This window comes from Tursiops truncatus, chromosome 5 (assembly GCF_011762595.2).
Source record: "Tursiops truncatus isolate mTurTru1 chromosome 5, mTurTru1.mat.Y, whole genome shotgun sequence".
Classification (NCBI taxonomy): Eukaryota; Metazoa; Chordata; class Mammalia; order Artiodactyla; family Delphinidae; genus Tursiops; species Tursiops truncatus.
Genome location: NC_047038.1, coordinates 96959241 through 96984225, shown reverse-complemented (window position 1 = coordinate 96984225; position 24985 = coordinate 96959241). Strand labels below are relative to the sequence as shown.

Below are 24985 nucleotides of genomic sequence, written 5' to 3'. Positions count from 1 at the left end.
CCACTTCAAAACCTTTTTAAAAAGGGGGGTTAAAACTGATTGAATTAAAAGCTAGATTTAAGAAGGTGAGGTTTGTTTGTAAATGTTCCACATCAAAACCTTTTTTTTAAAGTTAAAACTGATTGGTTTTAAAAAATGAGGTTTGTTTCATTGGATAAATGTAAAGCTATCAAATTAATTTTTGATTCTTTGTTATGTCAAAATGTGCCCTGTGATTTTTAGATTTAATTAGAAAGGTGCAACTAAAGATGTACTCAGGTTTAATTCTTTGCCCCCAGCAGTTTAATGTTTTAATTTTAGGGGGTGGTTTATTCCTACTTACGACTTTCTATAAAAGTTACGCTTGCACACAGAGTTAGGGAAAAACAGTTCTTAACCTTGATTTTTATACTATTTGTTTCCATATATTTGATGTCACATTTGAAGTGCTATTCCTAGATCCATTTCAGGTGTTATTTCTTGATCTAGATGAATATTTTTCTGTGTACTGGGCTGTAATTTACTTTCAGACTTGCACAGAATTGAAAAACTCTCCCTTTATACAAATCCATTTATCAGCTTCATGTTTTTCTTAGTTATTTTATATTTCAGTCTGAACTCCTTGCCCTTCAGAATTGTTGAATAACTTGAGTTGGGGCCTTGCCGTCATTCTGGGGCGTTGCCTTGTGCCTGTCTCCTTAGGTCCTTTATTTCTTGAATCCCAGGGCTTGCTTTTGTATAGCCCATCTTCCTGCTTCTGAGGCCTTCCCATCTATAAAGGTCTGTTCCATCCTCGTAACTGAATAACTAGTTTGGCTCAATAGAGAATTCAAGGTTTAGTGAAGAGATTTGATGCTGTTTGATTTTTCATCATTCATGTGAAATGCTTAGGGTTTTACCACTATCAGTGTTCTCCAATTTCATGACTATCTTGGGTTTGTTTCATCCATTGTGCTGAGCTTTCAGTGGGTCCTGTCATTGTGTAAACATGCTCTTCAATCCTGGGAAATGTTACTGGAGCTGATCTTTCCTCGTGTCCTTCACCACCCCAGTCTTTCCTCCAGAATTGTTTTTTGGGTGTGAGCCCTGCGCATCTGGTTTTCCTGTTTTCCATTGCAGGCTGTTATCCTTTGAGCGATTTTTACAACTTAATCTTTCAACTTTTTTTAAGGTTTTTAATTTCAGTCATCTAATATCTAAGACCTCTTTCTCCAACCTGTGTTATAAGTAGTAACCTGTTCTTAACATGGGTGTGTATTATCTTTTATTCAAGTCTAAAGTTAACATAACTTTCAGAGTTTGTTTCCCCAAGATGCTTTTCTTTCCTGTTGCTTTGGCCTTTGCCTATAATCTTCCTCAAATGTTTGGTGATCCTTGTCTCATATATAGGAGTGCAGCATTTTTAAAGCAGCTTGGATGTTGTGAATTTGTGGGGCTGAGGGATGGGTATTTGTCAACCATGGGGTTCACTACTGGGTGATCGGGGCTGTGTCATTTTATTGAGGAACCTCTTGATACATTCTTTTTTTCCTTCCTTGAGCTGATCAGGTTCATCAGAGAAGTCTTTTTCTACTCTGCTGCCTGGAGGGTAAAATACCTGGCTGCCAGTGTTCTGAGATCCCAGTGAGGGGAGAAACCTGAGGGATCTGAACAAGTAAACTACTTGAACTCCTTTATTTTCATCATTGTATGCCTATTGAGTCCGAAGACCACCCTCTTACCTGCTTCAGACAAGTTTCTGCCAGGATGGAAGAGTTCAGCTGTCCAGCAGTACAGAGGGCATCTGGAGGTTTAACTGCTTGTCAAACAGACTTTCAACCAATCCTCTTTAGTCCCTTTTACCTCTGTTTACAGAGATACCTGGGCTGCCGTTTGCTAATAAGCCTTTGGGGGTTCTGTGGTACTATCTGAAATATCCTCACTGCTGACAGAATATTAAGTTTTCTTGTCTCCTTAGTCAATTGCCATTTATTCAGAGGTTTGCAGCTTCCAAAATTTTGTAGTTTCCTCTCCCGTTTTCTTTTTTTTTTTTTTGGCTGCATGGCTTGTGGGATCTTAGTTCCCAGTCCAGGGATTGAACCTGCGCCCATGGCAATGAAAGCGCAGAGTCTAAAACCACTGGACCGCCAGGGAATTCCCTCCCATTTTCTTTGACCTTATATATTTTTTATGTTGCCCCCCCCTTTTTAAGTAATGGGTTTTAGTAGGATTTCAGAAGACCAGAAGTGGTATTGTTTACTTTTAGCACCCTTTTTGTGTGTGATAATGACAGATTTGGGGAGACAAAATGTTAGTAGTTCAGTACCCTTCTAAAATTTGGCCAGCAAAGTAGAAGTTTACAAGTAGTTTGCTAGTTTATTATAGAACAAATCTCATTTACCTGTTGGACAGTGTTAGGAAGCTTTGATTTCAGTTCTCATCAGTTTTGTAGACCCTGTTAGAGCTACCAACCCCCGTTTCTAGGTCTGTTGGCCTAAGTCAAATTTTGTTACCTTTTAGTTTACTAGATGTTTGCTACCAGGTGAGTTAGTTAATCTCTCTTCCTGGGGTTCTGGGTTTCCTCTTACTCCTTTTTTAACCTTCAAATATGTATTGTAAGGTTGCAGGTCTTATTACCACATTACTCTTTCCACATTGGGGTGGCAATTACTTCACTATTCTTTGTTGTATACAAGTTAGAATATAGTGTGTGGACACCTGTCCAGGTGCCATTCATGCTGAGATAGTTTTGAAAGGTAGTCTCAATAACATTAGGATCTGATTATTAGGTCTTTGTATTCTATACATTTATGTGCTTTGTTTTACTGCTTGGGAAAGTTCTTTGAAGTTGTCTTGTGCTTCAAAAGTACTTTATGGCCTTGAGGTATTGGGAATTTTAAAACAAGGACTGATCCCACTGTCCATCACAGTATTTGTGTTGGTCCTGAAATGTATAATGAGTTTATTTGGTTTGGAGTCAGATTAACCTGAAATGTAAAAATCTAGATCCATGCATAATGGATGCACATCTCAATAAAGTAAATTTCTTTGGATGCAGTTCACTTAATAGTGCAATTTATCAGTGTACTAATACTTAAGGATGACCCCAGACTTCATGAAGACTGTTACTACCTACTTTTGAAAAGTTGAGAAGAATGCATACTTTTTCCTTTCTTCACTACTGGCTATAATTAGGAGTCTAGTCTGAAATTTTGCATGTTTAACATGGTTCTAGCAAGATCCAGTTGTGTAAATTGGTGGGTTGGGCTGTATATTGCTGTCAATTGCCTATAATCTGGAAAGTTGGGGGAGTGTTGATTATAATCTCGTTGGTATTTCAAAGAGACCTGCAGGCTATTTATATCAGAATCAGTATTGTTTGGAGGTGTTCCCTGGGATTCTGTATTTCACACACACCAAGTGATCTTCCCTACACTGAAGTTGTAAGGACTGTTGTTTTAAGGTGGTTAGAGTTAAGCTTGCTGTGTTTCATAAGGATTTTTTGTCTTTCTGTTTTTACTTTTATCTCGTGTAAAGACAAATAAAGGTGCATGTTTCATAAAACTTATACCACTCAAGCATTTTAATCACGGACCCTAAGTCTAGCTTGAAAAAAACCATAGAGACTTAGCATTCTAATGAGTGTAAGAGAGGACAGGGAGCAGTAGTGTGCCATGCTGGGGAAAGGAGGTGGTGAGGGTAGGTGGTTGGGATTAAACTCTTTAGAGGCAGTACATTCCCCTGTCGCCTGCATATTGCCCCCTTTGGTTTGTCACTGACTTCATTCGTTCCATTATTATTAATTGGTAATCAGCAACTCTGTTTGAAACTGACTTTTTCTGTTGTCTTGAGTTGGGCTAGTTATATATTGCCCTGTTGTCCATAAGCATCTTTTAGATTCTCATGCAGGAGATAATTCCAACAGCTTCCCTTTATAAGTGACTATAGTATAGTAGCTTTGGGTAAGACTGCAGGATCCAAGGGAATATGTAATTTAGGAAGACAGAGCAGAATGCTCTGCTAAATGTTTATTTTCTCCAGTAAGCTCTGTAGAGGTGGATAATTTGGGGGGACAGAAAGGTGCTTAAAGGGCATGGAAAAAGGACTTGACAAAATTATTTTACTACTTAAAAAGGGTGAGATACTTTGTAGGAATGAAATCCTAAGTAAGAGCAAGGTGTTCCTTGTTTCAGCAGTCCAAATCAGTTATTTTAGTTGTCATGGGAGGAATTCTTTAAAGTCTTCAGAGAAAGTACAGATAGGTCCTCATTTATTAAACATTGATATTAGGGTTATCGGATTCTATTTTGAGAAACTTACCTAAGTTGCTCGGTGTTGGGAGAGTTTATTTCAAGGTTAGTTGATACACATTTTATTTGTGTAGGCTATATTCTGTTTGTATTTTAGAATTTGAAAGCAAGGTTACTTTCCTGCCTTTTTGAAATTTTTCTTGAAAATATTGGAAGACACTTAACAGTTGTATTATGCCAGTACCTAAATGTGACATTTAACATGTCATGGAAAGCTATGCTTTGAATAAATACTTGAGAAAAGGAATTATATAATTGCCCCTTTGTTGTATGGATGGCCTTGGGTTACACAGGGCTTTATCACATTTTTAGAGAACATTTGCCAATCTCAGACTGATGAAGTGGAACCCTTTTAAAAGAAATTGGAAGATGGCTATATAATTATTGCAGTGTAGTTAAAGAGATTGGCTAAGGCAATAAAGAAAATTTCAAAATACTCAGAAATTTGTTGTAAATTGCTTCTACAATAATTGATAAAGCATGCTACAACTAATTATATGTATTAAGACCTATCAGCATGTCTTTTTTTAGAACCTGGTTGACTTGATTCTAAACCAACATAATGTTCTCTGTACCATTTGACATTTTCAAGACATATTCTCCCTAAGCAGATTTTGTTGGAACCAAGTGTTTCCAGTTCTAGAAGCCTACTTCTAGAATCTTCATGTGAAGTTTATAGTGGGCTTTAATGGGGTTTTGATTTGCACTAAACTTTCTTTTCTGAAAGATTATGTTTAAATTATAATGTAGTGCTTTTGTCTTAAAATTAAACTCTTAACAGCAGTCATGCATTTTTTGCACTGTCTTTTTTTTTTTTTTTTTTTTTTAAGGTTTCCTCTCTTGGAAGAATTTCCTGAAATAATGTAGGTCTTGTTTTCTTATTTGGGAAGGTAAGGCAACTACTGTCATGTTTAAAATGACAATGTTAAATGACGGCATTCTTTTTAAAGTTAGTGATGCATAATTGGTTAAACAGTATTACAGGTTGAGATTTTGATGGAAGAAAAAAGCAATTTCCAATTTTCTCCAGAATATTCATGAGAAAGGATACCAAGAGTAGGAATATTTTATATGGGGATGTTCAGTCTTTAGCCTCTACTGGGCTTGCTGTCAAATTGTGAAACCACTAAAAGGGCTGGGAATGCATTTACTCTCTATGCAGACAAATTTTTCAAAAAATGGCAAATCGAATTAGATGTGTACAATAGCAATAATGTTAACCAAGGTACTCATATTCAACGTAAATACAGAAAAAACCTAACAGTATCATTTCATTATTACATTTCCTACGTTCCTTTGAGAACTCTTTAAGGAATGTGGGTCACTCAGTGCTGGCCTGCCAAGAGAGAGGGTTCCATCATGTTGGGTCATGGTGTGGTGCTGAGCAGGGGCTTCCCCTCAAATGACCTGTTTTCCTGTAACCAGCTTGTGATTCGTCTAAAAATCAGGCCGGAACTAAATAATGAATTCTGTTCTAGCTTCTGCGAAGACTGTAATGAGATAACGAATTTTCAAAACAAGTTAAAATAATTCTTGGAGATTTATTAGAATGTGTGGGACATTCTATTTTGTAGATATTTTAAAAATTCTTGTTTAGTATGTTGAATGGAATAGATATTTCAAGTGAATGGTTCAGAGGTCCCACTCCGTCATTTGTCCTGTGATGTTGGGCAAATAAAATTGAACTTCTCCAACAAGCGTCAGTTTTTCCAACTGTAAAATTAGATGTTCTTTAGGGATGAACATTAAATGATAGGTATGTGAAAAGTGCTTTGATGTTAGTCATTCTCAGCTTCATACACTGAATGGGGTTTAAACTTTGAGGCGCCATTCCAACCTTAAGCAGAACCTTCAGGTTTGGAGCCCAGACAGCCTACACTGTCTTATTAGGATCCCCAGGTGATTCTGATGCTGAGCGTTGAAAACCAAAGCTCCGTATTTATTGCTGTGATCATGTTTAAGAGCTATGGAAATCATGCATATGAAAAAGTATCAAATGTTAATGTCTCTCTGTATGTGCTAGGCAGTCCAAATACAAAAAAGGCTTGAGGGGAGTAGACACATAGTTGTCTACCATGATGGGGATGAGTGCCCTTTTTGAAGCTTGCCTGGGCACCTGCAGGGACTCCCTACTTTTGTTTCTGTCACTCTTCTGGGCTTCCCTGCTGTGAGTCTTCAGGAGATTTCATGTGGAAGCTCTGTGATTTTGGTGAGTAATTTGGGAAAAGGAGATAAGCAGAAGAGAGGAGTCACAGTAGACTAAGGTCTAGATCACAGACCTAGATCACATAGCTGTGATCCCCTTTATAGACACAGGAGATAAGGTCCAGTAAGCAGTTTTGTGGGGAAAGAAGGAAGAATATATACGAGTTTTAGGATTTAATATTTGAGGTGTTTGCACGTTATCCAAGTGGATGTCTCCAGTAGAGAAAATGGTTTGGAATTCAGAAGGAAGGTTATTGCTGGAGAAGGCAATGCCATGGGAGTGAATAAAAGCACCCTGGAGAGTGCGGAAAATGAAGAGAACTGAAGGCTGAGCTCTGCTGCAGTCCATCTGAGTGAATGAATGAATGCACGACTGAACTCCCAAGGTCTAGTCCACTTTCTCCACCCACACAGCAAGCAGTGTCTTCATTTGTTCATCTTTTTTCCTCTTACTATGTTAGCCCAGTGGACTCTGGCAAGTGACCTAACTTGTGCTTCAGTTTTCTTATCTGTAAAATGGAAATAATAATAGTACCCATCTCAGGGTTGTTGTGAGAATTAAATAAAAATAAAGTACTTCAACAGCTACTGGCATATCAGTGCTCAGTAACAACATTAACTGGATTGCCTTTACCAATTGAGATAAATTTGATTTCTAATAAGGTCCAATTCCCATCCCACTTATAAGTGCAAATCTTCCTCAGTGACTGGAGCCAGTGTTGATCATTATCTTTCTTGTATTTTTTCCCTGCCACACAATGCATCACTTAGTAGATGTTATTTTAACGTGTTTATGATCTTTGTTGGTCTTACCTCCTCAACTGGAATGTAAGCTTCCCGTAGGATCGGAACCATTTCTTATACTTCTACATACAGCCGTTAATTTCTCAAATGTCTGTTATCTCTATCAATGTGGTAACTTAGAATAAATCCTAATGATTTAGGACTGTTTCGGTGCAGAGGAGCAACTCAACAATATTTGAATGCATAAATGAAAAATCTAAGATTGTCTTAATATCTGTTTCTTTCTACTCAGGTACATTCTGCTAGGTGTTGCACAAATAGCAGGGAAACACTTTACTAAATGAGTACTTTGCTTACTTCTTCCTAGCAGCTTTCAACAGTTCATAAAAATAGAAGTCATCTGGAAAACTCTTAAACTCTGTTTAAGACTGCCTAGGAAAACAGGTATTACATGGGACGTGCTGCCTGGAACCAGGGTGATAGCCTGTGCTTTAAACGCGCTGCAAGTGGAGGGAGGTTGCAAAGGCATTTTTTTTATTTTTTAGGCTTCTGGGTCTTGGCATCCTAAAATGTAAAATTGGGGGTGGTGTGGTGGCTAGATTAGGTGTTAAATTTGATGTCTTCTAGCAATAAATATGCTAGTATTCACTGGCAATCAGGATACAAATACATTGTTTTGTACATAATTATAAATTACAGAAATTTTATAGGGCTACAAAAGTAATGGCAGCAAAATGCATGACAATATCCTCACAGTATTCCTTCAGATTCCTATCTCTACCCCCCCCACCACCAAAACAACCTACTAACCTGGTCCAAAGCAAAATAGTACTGATGTGTGTTGTCTGGCCCACAATTAATTTAAGGGGTCAGATAATATACTCTGAGTTAAACGTGGGTTTCGTGGCTATATACCTCAGTCAGTACTTGAATCAGTAAAATCTCAGCTTTCTAGCTGTGTGATCTTGAACATGCCATTTAACTTTGCTCTTTTCTCATATGCAAAATAAAGATAATAATGTGAACTAACATTAACATAGCACTTATGTGCCAGCCAGTTTTATGTGCTTTACATTATACTAATAATAGTTTTTACCTCTTCATGTCATTGTAAAATTTAATGAGACACCTCTCCCCCAAAGCACTTAGTACATATGTCAGACTATATTTCTTTTCCTGGGTATAAATTACAGAAACTCCAAAAGTTTCTAACATTTAAAATGCTTTAAAAAATATTTTGTGAATAGAAAGGTGATATTGTGCTGGAGGAATTGGGACCTACTTAAAATGCTGATATTTGATCATTATCAGAATTAAAATGAGTTCTCTAGTAGTCAGGAACCCCTGTTCTAATCTTTTTATTCTTCCCCATGGATCACTATGATTTTTATGATTTTTAAAACGTACTTTAGACCTCAACATCCCAGTTAGGAAATAGAATTCATAAAACCTTGTAACCAACTGCGAAGTGAAGTTGAATGTTTTGGGTTTTAGAAATCTTAGTGATTCAAGGTTATTGGATGAAGTGTATCAGTTAAAAAGAGAATAAAGCTGTTAGGGTGGTAAAATAGAAAACATGACCTGTGATTTATTAGAGAAATGATAGTTTCCTAATTTTTTAATCTTTACCCAAAGAAATGCCTAGTATAAAACACAATGGTTTGAATTTTCATTTCACATGAAAGAATATGTAGAAGAGGTGAATGTGTATCTGGACTGTACTCATGTAAGAATTCTTCTAAGGGAATTTTAAGGTCATTTCTGAGTAAGGAGTAAGATAATGGGGATTTAATCAATGCCATAAATGCAGTCATCTTTCCTATTAAGTAATAGTTAACACTTAAATAGCATTTTCTATGTGGTAGACAACAACTCTATGCGATATTATTATTATTAGCTCCATTTTAAAGATGAGGAGACAGGGTCAAAGGTTAACCAACTTGTCCAAAGTCATCTATATGGTATGTGGCAGAGTGGAGAGTTGAAGCTTGGCAGTCTGATTTCAGGGTATGTGCTTGTAATATTAACAAAGAGAAGAGTAGTGGAGCAGTGGTAAAAAAAAAAAAAAAAAAACGGGATTACAGAAATGGGAGAGGTACAAAGACGAGTCAAGGAACACTAAAGGGACAAGGAAATACTTCCAACCCCCTTTTCCTCCATTCCTCCTACCACTAGAGAAGGCTTTTGTAGTTGCTGGTTGTAGAACTCTAATTACATATAACAATTTATTGGTACCTGCTGGGGATGGGGAGAAGGGTCAAGTTGGTATTACATTTGTACTTAAAAGAATGATGATGATTGAAAGGAGAATGGCCATGGTGATGACTATAATCTTTTTGAAGTGTTTCCACCATATCCTCCCAAGAATCTTTCTTGTTTTTTGGGATTCTTTGGCCTGAAATGAAAATAAACACAAATTTAATGTTTTCTTTCCATTTCTGGATTAATGTGCACACTACAATACTTATTAGAACGATTTAGAAGAACAGATTTAATTTGGGTTTGACCAATCACAAAAAGTCTCAATAAGTCTGAGCAGCTGTTATAAAATGATGCACCAAGATTCTTTATTGTGTTCAGCTATACTTCTATGGCTTTATTAATTTTGTGACCTTGAATAAGTTACTAACTCTCTGAACTGGTTTCCTCATCTTAACATCATGATTTTACTTAAATTCCACTATCCCCTACAACCCTATTTAAAATTGCTACCCCATCTCCATTCCAGAAGCCCTCTTCTTCTTCAATGCATTATTTTTCTCCAAAGTACTTATCTCTTATCTAACAATATGTACATTTTACTTACTTGTTGTTTGTTGAGAACGTAAGTTCTATGAAGGCAGGGATTTTTTGTCTGTTTCATTCACTGCTATATTCCCAACAGCGAACAACATAGAGCAGGTGTTCAATTATAATAGTATTTGTTGAAAAAATGAATGACTAAATCTATTAAATGAGGATAGTAGTATCTGCCACATAGTAGCCCAGATTGTGAGGATTAACTGAGGTAGTGAATATAGTATATCGAGACTGGATATAAGAATAAATTATGCCATTATTATAATTAATATTTTGATGAATAATGAGATGGACTTCGTTAAGTACGATATAAAAAGTTTCATATCTTAATTAACCTAAACAAAATAGCTCACTTTTATTAAATTTTATTAAGATTATTGAAAGAATCCAAGGAGCAGTGGAGAGAAATGAAACACGGTCACACGAAATTGTAAAATCCTTCCCCCCATCCCCTGAAGTAAGCTTTATTGTTTTCATTTGGTCTACTCCTTTTTATTTTTAAAATATATGTAACTGCTTTTCCTATAGCGTGATACAAATAAATTGCTTGATGCTTACATGGATTTCTGCTATCTGCCACCTGGATGAGTAAAATTCTAACATATTTCAGTTATCTTTCTTCGTGCAACAGATCTGCTTTTTTACTCTCAGTATATATGGTGATTTTCCAAGAACAAAATCAAGGTATGTACATGATTACAGTGCATGCTATAAATGGCATGAGTCCTGGTATGCCACTCAGATGGTCTCATGACTAGTGTATGACAAGTTATGGGAGCCCCAGGTTTATATATCCAAGATGCTGGTGGTTATTCTCAAGGATCTGGTGTATGGAAGCTACTGACTATATATACTTTCCAAGATGTTATAATTTATTGAATGCTTAAAATGCAGGTACTATAGGACATGCATTATATGTATTTTTGCATAATAGTATGCAATACTTATAATAACCCTAGGTGAATATTCCTGTTTTATAGTGTTGAAGAAAATGAGGCTCAGAATGGTTTAAGTTGCTTGCCTCAGAGTAAGTGGTGGAGCTGGAATTCAAATCTAGAATTGCATGACTATACTGCCTCGTGTAGAAACAGTGAATTAAGGTATAAATGGACTTTATATCTTTCTCTTAGACTATTTATTCTCTTTTATTAATGTAGCGTGTATATATAGTTTGAAAAGTCAGAATTCTATAAGGCTTATGAGTAAAAACTGCATTTTCCTGCCCTGCTCCTCTTCACCCTGATCCTATTTTTCAGAGGTAATCACTTTCAGCTCTTTTTCGTGTGTTTTGTTAATTGCTGTATCTCTATTTCCTGGAACAGTGGTTCTCTCCTGGGGATAATTTTGCCCTCCAGAGGACGTTTGGCGATATCAGGAGACATTTTTGACTGTCATGACTGTAGGGGTGCTACTGGGCATCTAATGGATAGAAGCCAGGAATGCTGTTGAATATCCTACAATGCATAGGATAGTCCAGAGTGTGCCACGGCTGAGAAACCCTGACCTAAAACAGTGTCTGACATGTAGTGGGTGCTCAGTAAATACTTGTTGAATGCACCTCATTTAGCTGTTTATTTTTTCCTGCTGTTTGTTTTCCTCTGTATTGCTAGAAACTATATATATATATTTTTAATTTCTTCCTTGCGGCACGCAGGCCTCTCACTGTTGTGGCCTCTCCCGCCGCGGAGCACAGGCTCCGGACGCGCAGGCCCAGCGGCCATGGCCCACGGACCCAGCCGCTCCGCGGCATTTGGGATCTTCCCGATCCGGGGCACGAACCCGCGTCCCCTGCATCGGCAGGCGGACTCCCAACCACTGTGCCACCAGGGAAGCCCCATATATATTTTTTTTTTTCTTGATTTTTCCTGTTTCCAACTATAGAAAAGGGGATATAACTCCTACCATACCTCCAAACCCCCCTTCCCCAAACACATACCTTTCCTATTCTTTGTGTTTAATTAAAGCTTTGTAACTATTCCCTGAGACATGGAGCATATTTGACTACATTGACTTTAGTGTATAGCTTTTTGGTTTCTCTAGAGCTAATAATAGGTAGATAGTTAAAATGTTTTCATTTATTAGTTTTTAATCTACCAACCAGTAATTCATTCCCAAACTTTCCAGAGGAGCTGGAAAATATCCTTCCTTTGATGGCTCCTCTGTTGGATCCTTCTGCTTTATCTTGCAGTTCCTCACAGAGCCTTTTGATCTACTCCAGTGTGGTTTGGTTGGGGTCTAGGTTTGCTATACCTATAGCTTTAATCTTCAGATCTTTCTGCACCAGTATCCTGGGAATGCCCTTCTCTTGTGCTGGGCCTTTTGTTTTTTCAGTCTCATTTCGTTCCCTTTCTTGATTTATTTCCTTCTGTTGGTGAAAAATTTCTGCTGAAAACTTCTTAGGAAGGGTGAGTGGGAGATATGTTTCTGAGAATTTACATGCCTAGAAATGTCTTGATTCTACCCTTGGTAATTTGGGTATAGAAGTCTAATGTGGAAATCATTTTCCTTCAGAATTTTAAAAGCATTCCTTCATTTTTGTTTAGCACCCGTATATTGCTTTTGCAAAATCTGTTATTCTAATCGCCAAGTCTTTGTTTTTTCTCTCTCTCTAAAAACCTTCAGAATCTTCTCTTCCTTTTTAACGTTCTATACTTTCGAGATTACATGCCCTGCTATGATCCTCTTTTGTTGTTCATTGAATCTGTGAATTCATGTTATTTAGTTCTAGGATTTTTTCTTGTATTAATCTGATTTTCTCCCCTCTGATTCCTTCATTTTCTTTTTCTGAAAATCCTGTTATTCATATGTTGGATCTCTTACACTGATTCTCTGTCTTTTCTCTCTCTTTTTGCTCTGCTCTCTGAGAGAATATCTCAACTTTATATTACAATCATTCTATTTAATTAAATTTTACTGTTGTTTTAACTTCCAAAAGATCTTTATGTTCTATGAATAAGCTTTTACATAGCTTTCCATTCTTGTTTCAGGGTTGTACAATATTGTCTTCTATTATTTCTCCGAAGACATTAGAGAGGTTTTTTTTTTAAAAATAAATTTATTTATTTATTTTTGGCTGCATTGGGTCTCTAGTTGTGGTGGGTGGGAGCTACTCTTTGTTGCGGTGGCTTCTCTTGTTGCGGAGCACGGGCTCTAGGCACACGGGCTCAGTAGTTGTGGCTTGCAGGCTCTAGAGCTCAGGCTCAGTAGTTGTGGCGCATGGGCTTAGTTGCTCCGCGGCATGTGGGATCTTCCCGGACCAGCAGCTTTTACTGCTCTAATGAGGCTCGAACTTGTGTCCCCTGCATTGGCAGGCAGATTCTTAACCACTGCATCACCAGGGAAGCCCTGTTTGCTTTTTTTAAGTGAAGTATAATTTACAATATTGTGTTAGTTTCAGGTGTACAGCACAGTGATTCAGATATACATACATATGTATATGTGTGTGTATATATATGTATATGTGTGTATATATATATATATATACACACACACACACACACACACATATATATTCCTTTTCATATTCTTTTCCCTTATAGGTTATTACAAAATATTGAGTATAGTTCCCTGTGCTATACAGTAGGTCCTTATTGATTATCTATTTTATACATAGTAGTGTGTTCATGTTAACCCCAAACTTCTAATTTATCCTTCCCCCCGGAGAGACTTTTTTTTTAAATGAAGCTTTCTTTTGCTTCTGCATTATCTGTTTTGTCTGAGTTCCTTTTTTCTGTTTACTTTGATTTTTTTTTATTATAGAGATTTTTCTCAAATATCTCATGATCTAAAATGATGATTGGAAACTCCATATGAGTGAGTGAGGGCTATCATTTGGTGGGCTTCACTATAGGATAATCTGGTATGAACCTGACTATTTCATTGGGGGAATGCCTCAATATCTGTAGGTCAGTATCTGTAGGTCTTTTTTCCTTGGCCTCGTGAGTTTTCTTAGGGAGGACTTCTCTAATCTCCTGCCTGGGTGAAGCTGACTGGGAGAGAGGTTGGGGAATGGTCACCCTATTCAGGATGCAGATTTTTACTTAGTCCACCTAATTTTAATATGATGGTCACTCTGGCCTTAACTGCACCTGGTAAATGAGTTTAGAATCTCTTAGGTCTTTTGTCTTTAGATAATACAATTTATTATCCTTTGTCAGGGGTAAGGAGAGGAAACTGTGGCTGTAAAAAGTCGGGAAGGGGCTCTACAGGTAAAATGTTCCTTTTAAACACATTATACCCAATCTCTTCTTTCTAGACCCATACTGCTTTTAGAAGTACCATGTGTCTCCTTTTAGAAGTACGATGTGTGTCCAATTTATGATCCTTTCCAAGGTTCTATGGCCTGGATCATTTGGCATCTTAATATCTTCTGCTATAAGCTTGTTTTTCGAACTTTTACTGCTCTAATGAGGCTATTAAGTACTCAGAACCCATTTTCCTAGCTTCCAAAATTTTGAAATTTCTTTTCTCTTGTTCTTTTTCTAAAATATCCTAGTGGTTTATACATTAAAATCTCTAATTGTTGTTTTTACCTATCATTTTATTGGAGTTTTGAGAGGATACCAAAATAAATGTATAAGTTTAATCTGCAAGTTAAAATCCATGACCCATATTTATCTGTAGGCAGACTGACAGAAAGCTTATTGGCCTACTTTTTGTTAAAAAGCCAAATCTGCTGTTTAAGAATAGTTGGGTCTTTTACAAAAAGATCAAGAGAGAGAAAATTAATTTAGTTAGGCAAAAATAGAGGGTTTAGTGAGAATGATTATGTGATATCTGTGTGAAAATAATCTGAGAACAATTGTAAAATATTTCAGTTAAATTTCATCTTTATTTTTTTTTCCATTATTTTATTTTATTTTTTTGGCTGCATTGCGCATGGCATGTGGGATCTTAGTTTCTGGACCAGGAATCAAACCGGCAGCCCCTGCAGTGGAAGTGGGGAGTCTTAACCACTGAATCACCAGGGAAGTCCCAAATTTAATCTTTTATTGAGCTGCTTCTACTCAACTGGCTTCAAAGAGGAAGTCATTTTTCCCCATGTAATCATGAAAATACAATATATACATAAAAGTGGGATTTGTTTGGAAGGAAAGGCAGTAAAGTGAAAAAAAATCTCAATTTTTTCGCTATAACTTTCTGGGATTTAGATGTTGCCTCTTTTCTGATAAGAAAGAAACATGATATAATCTAATAAAGTAATAGATCCAGTGATATAGTGGATTATGTAACCCTATAACCCTGCCACTATTACTACTCAGAAATGCTAGATAAAATATAAGAAGCAAACTTTTAAATGCATAACTGATATTGGAAGATAGTAAGAGTAAGGCCAAGTGCAGGAACCTAGGAAAGCAGTGAGAAGTTGCACTGATGGTGCAGCTCCTCTGGATTTGGGAAGGTGATGATGTTGGCTTCTGCCATGCAGGCAGGGCTTAGGATTTAGTGCTCACAGTGGGCTCACGTGAGGAAAGCAATGAAACTACTCAATTTCCATCCTTCCTGTTAACTAGGCTCAGAGCTTTGGAGTCTTCCTTGACTCTCTCTCACCTCATGGCCAATCTGTCAGCAACTCTAATTCGCTCCACCTTCAAAATATATCCAGAATCCAACCACTTCTCATCACCTATATTGCAGTCAATATTCATTTAGTGTTACCTACACCTTTACCACTATCTATATAGTTCCTTTAGAATTTCCTTTAGTGATAAACTTCCAGATATGATAAAGACAGCCAGCTATCCACTGAAGACTTTGAGTTCCCCTTCCATAATGTAGAGTTGTTGCTGGCAAGAGACTGTCCAATCACAGATCACATTTCTCAGGCCCTTCACCCCACCCCTTGCTGTGTCCTCTCTCTACCCCATGTACCTATGCAAAGCTAAAAGACTAATTCCTACCAATAGATTGTGAGTAGAAATGATGGGTGTCACTTTTGGGCTGAACTGGCTCAAAGCAAATGTGCTTCTTCCACTCCCTGTTTAACCAGCTGCCACCTGAAATTGAAAGATTCTGAGGGGCCATAGGCAATGACAGAGTCACAAAATGGAAAAAACTTGGGTTTCTGGATTACCCTGTGGAAGTCTGCTCACTGAAAGCCTGCCTTATACTGTTATACAACCGAGAAATTAACCTCTGTTGAGTTAAAACACTGAAAACTTGAGGTATGTTGGTATAGCTAATGTTTCTCTAATAGTGAAATTGTAGTAGGATGAGATGTTGTTATTATCAATACAGAACTCTAAAACATGTAGCACTGGCTTAGCCATCAGGTGGTAGGCACAGAAGAAACTGATATTAGAGTCTGGAAAGATAAAGACCAATGCTCTTCAGGGTAAAATATTTGCTAAAACTATTGCCTGTGATAATTTGGAAGGCAGGCAAAATACTACTGAGTCTGTCCTTTTAGAAGAAAAGGTTGGAAAATAGAAAGGTAGTGTGAGTTCTTGTTACTGGCTACATTTAGCAAGGCAGCAACTGGCTGGTTTGCAAGAAGAAGTGAAAAGGAATAGAGAGACTGCAGAAATGTGGAACATTGGATGAGCTGATGGTTTGGGGGCCCAAATAATAAGACATTAGATTAAAAAGGCCTTTTAATGACAGATGCCCATTAAGATTCTACCCTTCCTCAATTACAACCCCCCCCAAACCTATTAAAAATGGACAAATGACTTGAAATGCAAGTCAAAGTAAGATACCACTTCACACCGGTAGGATGGCTTTAATAAAAAAAAAAAAAAGGAAAAATAACAAGTGTTGAAGAGGATGTGGCGAAATTGGAACCCTCTTACATTACTGGTGGGAAGGTAAAATGGTTCAACCACAGTGGAAAATAGTTTGGAAATTCCTCAAAAAGTTAAAATAGAATTACCATATAATCCAGCAATTCCATTCCTATGTACATACATAAAAGAATTGAAAACAACTATTCAAACAAAAACTTGTACACAAATGTTCATAGTAGCATTATTCACAGTAGCCAAAAGTCAGAAACAACACAGATGTCCATCATTTGATGAATGGATAAACAAGTTGTAAATCTATACAATGGAATATTATTCAGCCAAAAAGGAATTAAGTACTGATACATGCTACAACATGGATGACCCTCGAAAACATCATGCTAAGTGAAAGAAGCCAGACACAAAAGATAACAGATTGTATAATTTCATTTATATGAAATACTCAGAATTGGTAAATCCATAGAGACAGAAAGTAGGTTATTGGTTGTTAGGGGCTGGGGAGTAATTGCTTAATGGGCATGAAGTTTATTTTTGGGGTGATAAAATGTTTTGGAACTAGATGGAGGTGGTGGGTACACAACATCGTGAATGTACCAATTGCCACTGAATTGTATACTTTAAAATGTTAATTTTTTGTTATGTGAATTTTACCTCAATTACAAAAAGATTGTGCCCTGCATTAGAGATCAGATTAAGGGTATAAGCTTCCTATCCAACCAAGCCTAATGGCCTCAAGGTAGTTGCCTTTAACTTGAGAGGGAGGCATGAACAAGGAAGCAAAGAAAATACATATTGGAAAGGATAAAAAAAATCCAGTCATTTTTCATATATGATGGCATTTCTATGTAGAAAATGCAAATAAGTCCACAAACAAACAATATTACCATAACAGAGTTCAGCAAGACTTGGGATACAAAATCAGTATGCAAAAATTGACTGCGTTCCTATTAACCAAAAATTTTTTGAAAATGTAGTTTAAAAAATATCACATACAATAGCAACAAAAACAGTAAGATATCAAGAAATAAATCTCAGAAAAGTTGTACAAGACCCTTAGGGGAAAAATTATAAAACTCTACTGAAAGATTTTGAAAGAGACTTAGAAAAATGAAGAAACATAGCATGTTCAGAGAAGGGAAAACAGTATTTTAAAGGTGTCAGTTCTCCCCATATTAATGTAATTCCAACTAACATCCCAACAATTTGTGTGTGTGTGTGTGTAACTTGAGATGTAGAATCTAAAATTCCCCAAAAGAGAAAGAAGCAAGCCTTGCCAACATAATTTCCAAAAAAGAGAAAGTAGACGAACTTGCCCTGTAAGATATTAAGACTTCTCATAAAACCACAGTAACTAAAATGGTGTAGTACCAGCCCAAGGAAATAGAAATAGATCAGAAGAATATAATACATACGAATCAAAAGAACGAAAATTGTTTACATATGAAAACATTATATGTGGCAAGGCTGGCATTACAAACCAAATGGGAAAGTCTGAGCTATTTAATAAATGGTCATTTGGGCAACTGGTTATTTATACAGAAAATAATAGAATTTGATTCCTACCTCATATTTTATGCAAAAATAAAACTCCAGATGTTTTGAAGGTTCATGTTTAAGAAGCAGAAATAAAAACTTTTAGGAGACAATATAAGAGTATCTTTATAACCTGGCGAAAGGAAGGCATTCTTAAGACACAGAAAGCATAAAGGACAGGACTGATACATTTGCCTACATGAAAGTTAAAGACATCTGTCCTGATAAATGGATAAAGAAGAAGTGGTACATATATACAATGGAATACTACTCAGCCATAAGAAATGAAATAATGCCATCTGCAGCAACATGGATGCAGCTAGAGATTATCATACTAAGTAAGTCAGAAAGAGGAAGACAAATACCATATGATATCATTATATATGGAATCTAAAATATGACACAAATGAACCAGTCTATGAAACAGACTCACGGGCATAGAGAAAAGACCGGTGGTTGCCAAGGGGGAGGGGGTTGGGAAGGGATGGATTGGAGGATGGGGTTAGCAGATGTAAGCTCTTATATATAGAATGGATAAACAACAAGGTCCTACTGTACAGCACAGAGAACTATATTCAATATCCTATGATAAACCATAATGGAAAAGAATATAAAAAAAGAATGTATATATAGTTATATATGTATAACTGAATCACTTTGCTGTATAGCAGAAATTAACAGAACAGTGTAAATCAACTACACTTCAATAAAAAAAATAGTAAAGAGAAAAGACTTCTGTCCTAAAAAAGACACTATACACAAAGTTAAAATCAATCCACATACTGGGAGAACATATTTACACTTTCTACAACTAAGTATTAGGATGAAGAATTATATACTCATTCATTATTCTAATAGTTATAAAATTAGTATTTTATATATATATACTAAATTATTAAAAAAGATAAGCACCCCATTAGCAAAATGGGCAAAGGATATCAACAGGCCACTCACAGAAGAAACGCTAATGGTTAATAAACAAAAATTGCTCTCTGTCATCCCAAATTAGGGAAATGCAAATCAAGACAATAGTTACTTTCTTTCCCCTACCAGATTGTTAAAAGTTATAATCTAATAATCTCAGGTTTTGGAAAGACAGTGTGGAGCGACGGGGCCTCTCATACAGCGCCGATGGGAGTATAAACTGGCACGACACTTTGGAAAGCAATTTTGAAACATTTGGCTAATTCAAAGGTGCACATATTTTAAGATCCAGCAATTCCATTTCTATGTATATATTATAGAACAGTGGGTCAAAAATGGGATCTAGCATCCCAGGGGGTTGTAAAAGATGACCCACTGGAGAGCAGGAAAATAATATTAGAACCATATCTATTTGTTCATTTTAATCTAAAAAACAAGAAGGAAATGAAAATATTTAAAATTTAACATATGGATAGGCACTGACATTTTCCCTAGGTATGATGTAAAATGGTAAATCATGAAAGTTAAGATGTTTTGAGGGTAGAGGGGAAATTCCACAGTGATGCAGAGTTCGCCACTGCGGACCCCTTTGTCCACTCTCTTGTAGTGTATTGCAATACCTACAATTTATATGGGTAAGTGAATTATGGGTAATACATGGGTAATATTATTTAGTTTTAACTAAGCTAAAGTAGACATGTGGGTTAATTATACTAACAAGGCAAAGATAAACAACAAGAAAATGACAAAGAGGATATATCTCTGCTTCTAGTTTGAACACTACCTGCCATATTTAGAGACTTAAAAAATAGTCACTTGTAATCAAATCTGACTTTTAATCACACTATCATTAAAATACATTATTAAAATTTTTCTTAGACAGTTTTAATTTTCTTAAGAAAAATTATTTAATATTTTATTTCATCTTTGTCTCATTCTTTTAATTTCTATTAGTATGTTTTAATATATAACATTACTATCGAAGAATATATATAATTTATATATATTTAAATGCATTCTCAAGAATATTTTATGAATAAGTATGCATGATCAAAAAACTCTATAGACCATTGTCTTAGAAACATTTTGTAAATGTGTACTAAAAGACATGTACAAGGGTGTTCAGTGCAGTGTTGTTCATAATAAAGAAGTTGGAATCTACGTTAATATTTATTAAAAGGGGAAAGGATAAGTATTTCTGTATTTCTTAAAATAGTAATGATATGCTGTCAGTAGCTAAATTGATAAATTAGAGCTAAGTGTATCAAAATGAATACATTTCAAAAACATGATGTTGAACTAAAAACTCAGGTTGCAGAAGGATAGGTTCATTATAATGTCATAAATACAAAGTTTAAAAATGCAAACCAATACTACAGATACATATATAGCTACACATATATAGCAGAGGAATCAAAACATGCATACAAATGATTCAAATCAAATTCACGATAGCGGTTCTTCTGGTGAGGGAGTGGAATGGGCTTGGGAAAGGTACACAGGGGACTTTAATTTTATGTATAATTTTATTTCTTTAAGAAACAAAGGCCCAAACCAAATGTGGCAAAATATTAAGTCCAGATAAAGCTGGCTGATGATTACAAGGGTATTAGATATATTATTCTCAAAACTTTTTCATAGGGACTTCCCTGGTGGTCCAGTGGTTAAGAATCCGTCTTGCAATGTACAGGACGCTGGTTCAATCCCTGGTCTGGGAACTAAGATCCCACATGCCCCAGGGCAACTAAGCCCGCGCCACGGTTACTGAGCCTGCTTGCTCTGGAGCCCGTGCGCCCGTGCACCGCAGCAAAGAGCCTGCACGCCACAACAAAAGATCCTGTGTGCGCAACTAAGACCCAAGGCAGCTAATAAATAAATGAATATTAAAAAAAAACCTTTTTCACATACTTGAAATAAATGTTGAATGAGGTAAGGAATTTTCTGACTAATTTCAAAATGCGTTGTAAAAATGTAGATACTATCAGTTATCCACTGTTTGGCTGTTATGCTTTATCCGTCTATTATGACACTTAACACATACTTTATATTGCAGTTAGGTTTATACAAATATGTCTCCTGCAGTAGATTAAACTGTGGCAAGTATCTTATTCCATTCTTTTATCCCTGAAGATGACAAGCATAATATCCTGTATATAACAGGCCCCCAAAGAATGTTTATTAATGAACAATGAATGAATCTAAATGGCTTGGACAGTTTTATCTGAACTCTTGTGTTATAACTCTCATAAAGACAACAACTGCAATGCTAGACAATGATTTACTTTATTAATTCTTCTTTGTAGATTATACAAACTGATGTGACATCTTTTTCCTGCTATAAAAACAATGTAGAGGATTGCTTTGTTTAAGTAAGTAGTGTTTGATTTAACTAACATTGAGTGCTTGTTTGCTGGGGTTGTGGCTATCATATTCATCCTTATTATTCTTAGTGCCTATTATAGAGCCTGGTAGACAGTAGATCTTCAAAAGATATTTGTTTAATTGATCAATAAATACAAGGTGCAGGGATGGCATAGATGAGACAGGCATAAACTCAGTCTGGGCAATGGATGAGGAGATGATTCTTGAGTTGGGTTTTGATGGATGAGTAGAAGTTTTCCAGGGGAAGGAAAAAGAGGGAACAGTATGCATAAAGGTGTGAAATAATGCAACAGGTATTTTGGAGAACTACAAATAGTCTGATATTTTTTGAGATTTATAAACTACAAGACATGACCTCTGGGTGATATGACTGGCAGTATAATCAGAAGAAAGCTCATTAAGTTAGGGAGGTTGGACTCTACCCTGCTTGGACAAAGGGGCACCACTAGAGGGTTTCAAAAAGGCTATAGATAACGCTCATACTTGCATTTTAAAAGAATACTCTAGTGTCGGTATGGAGGATGACTGGAGCAGAGTAGAACCAAAAATAGGGAGAACAATTAAATCTGGGAATTACCATAGTCAGACGAGATAATTGATCTTGGAGTGAGACAGTGAGTGGCATTGGGATGGGCAGAAGGTGTGTTTAAAAGAGATTTAGCTATCTGTGGAATACTATTTAGCAATGATAAGGAATAACATATTAACACACAACAACATGAATATAAAAAACATTATATTAAGTAAAAGAAGTCAAACACAAAAGACTGTATTGTATGATTCTATTCATATGACGTTGTAGAAAAGACAACACTATAGTGACAGAAAGCAGATTAGTGGTTGGTTGGGGTCAGGGTTGGTGAAGAGTAAACTACAAAGGAGGGCAGATTTTAGGATGGAAGAGCTAGTCCGCAACTTTGATTGTGGTCACACAATTGTACACAATTACAATTTGTCAAACTCCACACTTAAACTGGATGAATATATGTGAATAATACCTTGGTAAATTGTTTTGAAAGGTGAAAAAAATGAGGCTTAGAACAAAAAAGATTTAGGAGGTTGAATCAATAGAACTTGATGAGTAAAAAGTAGTGTGTATACTTTGCTTTATATGGTGGCTGTGTTTGTAGAAAAGATCTGTAAAAATAAAATTTAAAATGCTCAAAGCGGGGTAATTCCCTGGCAGTCCAGTGGTTAGGACTCCGAGCTTCCACTGCAGGAGGCACAGGTTTGATCCCTGGTTGGGGAACTAAGATCCCACAAGTCGCGAGATGTGGCCAAAAAAAATGCTCAAAAGGAACTAGTGAACACTTGGTGATTGTTTTAAAACTATTTTCTAATAGAGAATTTCAGACACATACAAAAGTTGACAGGATGGTATAATGAACCCCTGTATACTCAGCAACCAGATTTAACCATTGTCAAGTTATGGCCAATTTTGTTTAATTTATACACCATTCTACTCCCCCACTCAAACTATTTTGAAGCAAATCTCAGATGTTACAAAATTTCACCCGTCAACATTTTAGTATGTATCGCTAATAAGTAATGACTCTTTTAAAAACATAACCACAATGCCATTATCACACCTAAAAATTAGTTATATTCCTTAACCTCATCTAATATCCAGCTAGAGTTCAAATATCTATTTGTCTCATGAAGTTGTAAATTTTCACTTTTATAGTTTGTTTGAATCAAAATCCAAATAAGGATCACACATTGCAATTGATATACCTTCTAAGTCCTTTTATTGGTAAGTTTCCCTCTCCTTTTTTTCCCTTGCAATTTATTTGTTGACTAACCTGTGTGTTTCTTAATGTAAGAAACCCTTCTGTTACACAAATAACCACTTTCTACTTTAATGGGCTTTAAAATTTGGATTGTTTTATAATTATTCTTTTAATATTTTAGTTGCACTTCAATAATTTTTGATAAAGCCATTATTTGGTGACATAGGATTATCTCACCAAGTGTCCCAGTATGTTTTTGCTTTTGGCAGTTTGTCTCAAGGGCAATGATCCTATGACTTAGAGCACTGTTTGGATATTAAGACAGCCATGTAACACTCACAGTTGTTTGCAGATCATCTGTTCTGTCAGTGAAGATATTCAATCTTTCTTCTCTTTCCAAAATTTTATCGATATTTTGGGTCATAACATATTTTACATCAGTTACTTGACTCTTCAGTGCGGATATCAAGCTGTCCTCTTGATTTTTATTGTATTTCATCTATACAGAAGTGAAATATAATATACATTTTATTTTCTATAAATGAAATCTATTGTAATATGTTGTACAAATTAGAACAAAGGTGTCAAAGGCTCATCTCACTTGTATTTCAGCATAAGGAATCAACTAAGCCTCAAACTGTCCTACCTGAATCATGCAGGAAAAATGGGGGGTGGCAGGAGAGGGTATATATCAATGTATTCAATCAGCAGTGGATTTTTAAAGAATTTAAATTGTGTATTTATTTGAATAGACTTTTTAAAAGAGCAGTTTTAGGTTCATGGTAAAATTGAGTGGAAATTACAGAGTTCCTGCATGCTCCTTACCCCCCATACACGCACGGCCGCCCTCACTATCACCATCCTGTGCTTGAGTGGTCCATTTGTCACAATGGATGACCCTATGTTGATGCATCATTATCATCCAAAGTCCATAGTTTCCATTAGGGTTCACTGTTAATATTGTACATTCAGTGGATTTTGACAAACGTCTAATGACATGTTTTTGTCATTACAGTATCATACAGAACAGTTTCACTGCCCTTAAAATCCTCTGTGCTCCACCTATTCATACTTCTTTTTCCCTGAGCCCTCGCAAAAACTGGTCTTTTTACTGTCTCCGTAGTTTTGTCTTTTCCAGAATACCATATAGTTAGAGTCATACAGTATGCAGTGTTTTCAGATTGGCTTCTTTCACTTAGCAATATGCATTTAAGTTTCCTCCATGTCTGTTCATGGTTTAATAGCTCATTTCTTTTTAGTGCTGAATAATAGTCCATTGTTTGGATGTACTGTAGTTTATCCATCCACCTATGGAAAGACATCTTGATTGCTGCCATGTCTTTGCAAGTATGGATAAAGCTGCTATAATATCCACATACAGGTTTTTGTGTGGATATAATTTTCAACTCCTTTGGGTAAATACCGAGGAGCACTATTGCTGGATCATATGGTAAGAGTATGTTAGTTTTGTAAGTAACTGCCAAATTGTCTTCCAAAGTGACTATACCATTTTGCATTCCCATCAGCAGTGAATCAGAGTTGCTATTGCTCCACATCCTTGTCAGCATTTGGTGTTGTCAGTGTTTTGAATTTTGGCCATTCTAATAGGTGTGTTAGGGGTATTTCATTGTTGCTATAATTTGCAATTCCCTAATGA

General features: G+C 36.2%; 1 protein-coding gene and 1 long non-coding RNA gene across 5 annotated transcripts in view; one reads left to right on the top strand and one right to left on the bottom strand.

The window, feature by feature from the left end:
• Positions 1-9428: 9428 nt before the first annotated feature.
• The window catches only part of LOC109549585 (uncharacterized), a 31298-nt gene continuing 15741 nt past the window's right edge, over positions 9429-24985 (bottom strand). For 3 of the 4 annotated variants that reach the window (XM_019932806.3, XM_019932808.3, XM_073805384.1), the window contains 2 exons: positions 23669-23827; positions 9429-9612 (listed from right to left, as the gene is read on the bottom strand). In XM_019932806.3, coding sequence (XP_019788365.1) covers positions 9475-9612; positions 23669-23827 — 297 coding nt within the window. In that variant the 3' untranslated portion in view covers positions 9429-9474. Of the gene's footprint in view, positions 21801-23668; positions 23828-24985 lie in introns of all 4 variants that reach the window. The other variant, XM_073805385.1, reaches the window with a different exon arrangement.
• Positions 14104-24985, top strand: part of LOC109549586 (uncharacterized) — a 49989-nt gene continuing 39107 nt past the window's right edge. The window contains exons 1-3 of the long non-coding RNA XR_012332091.1: positions 14104-14224; positions 16006-16180; positions 21520-21585. This is a non-coding gene — a long non-coding RNA (uncharacterized lncRNA). The remainder of the gene's footprint in view (positions 14225-16005; positions 16181-21519; positions 21586-24985) is intronic.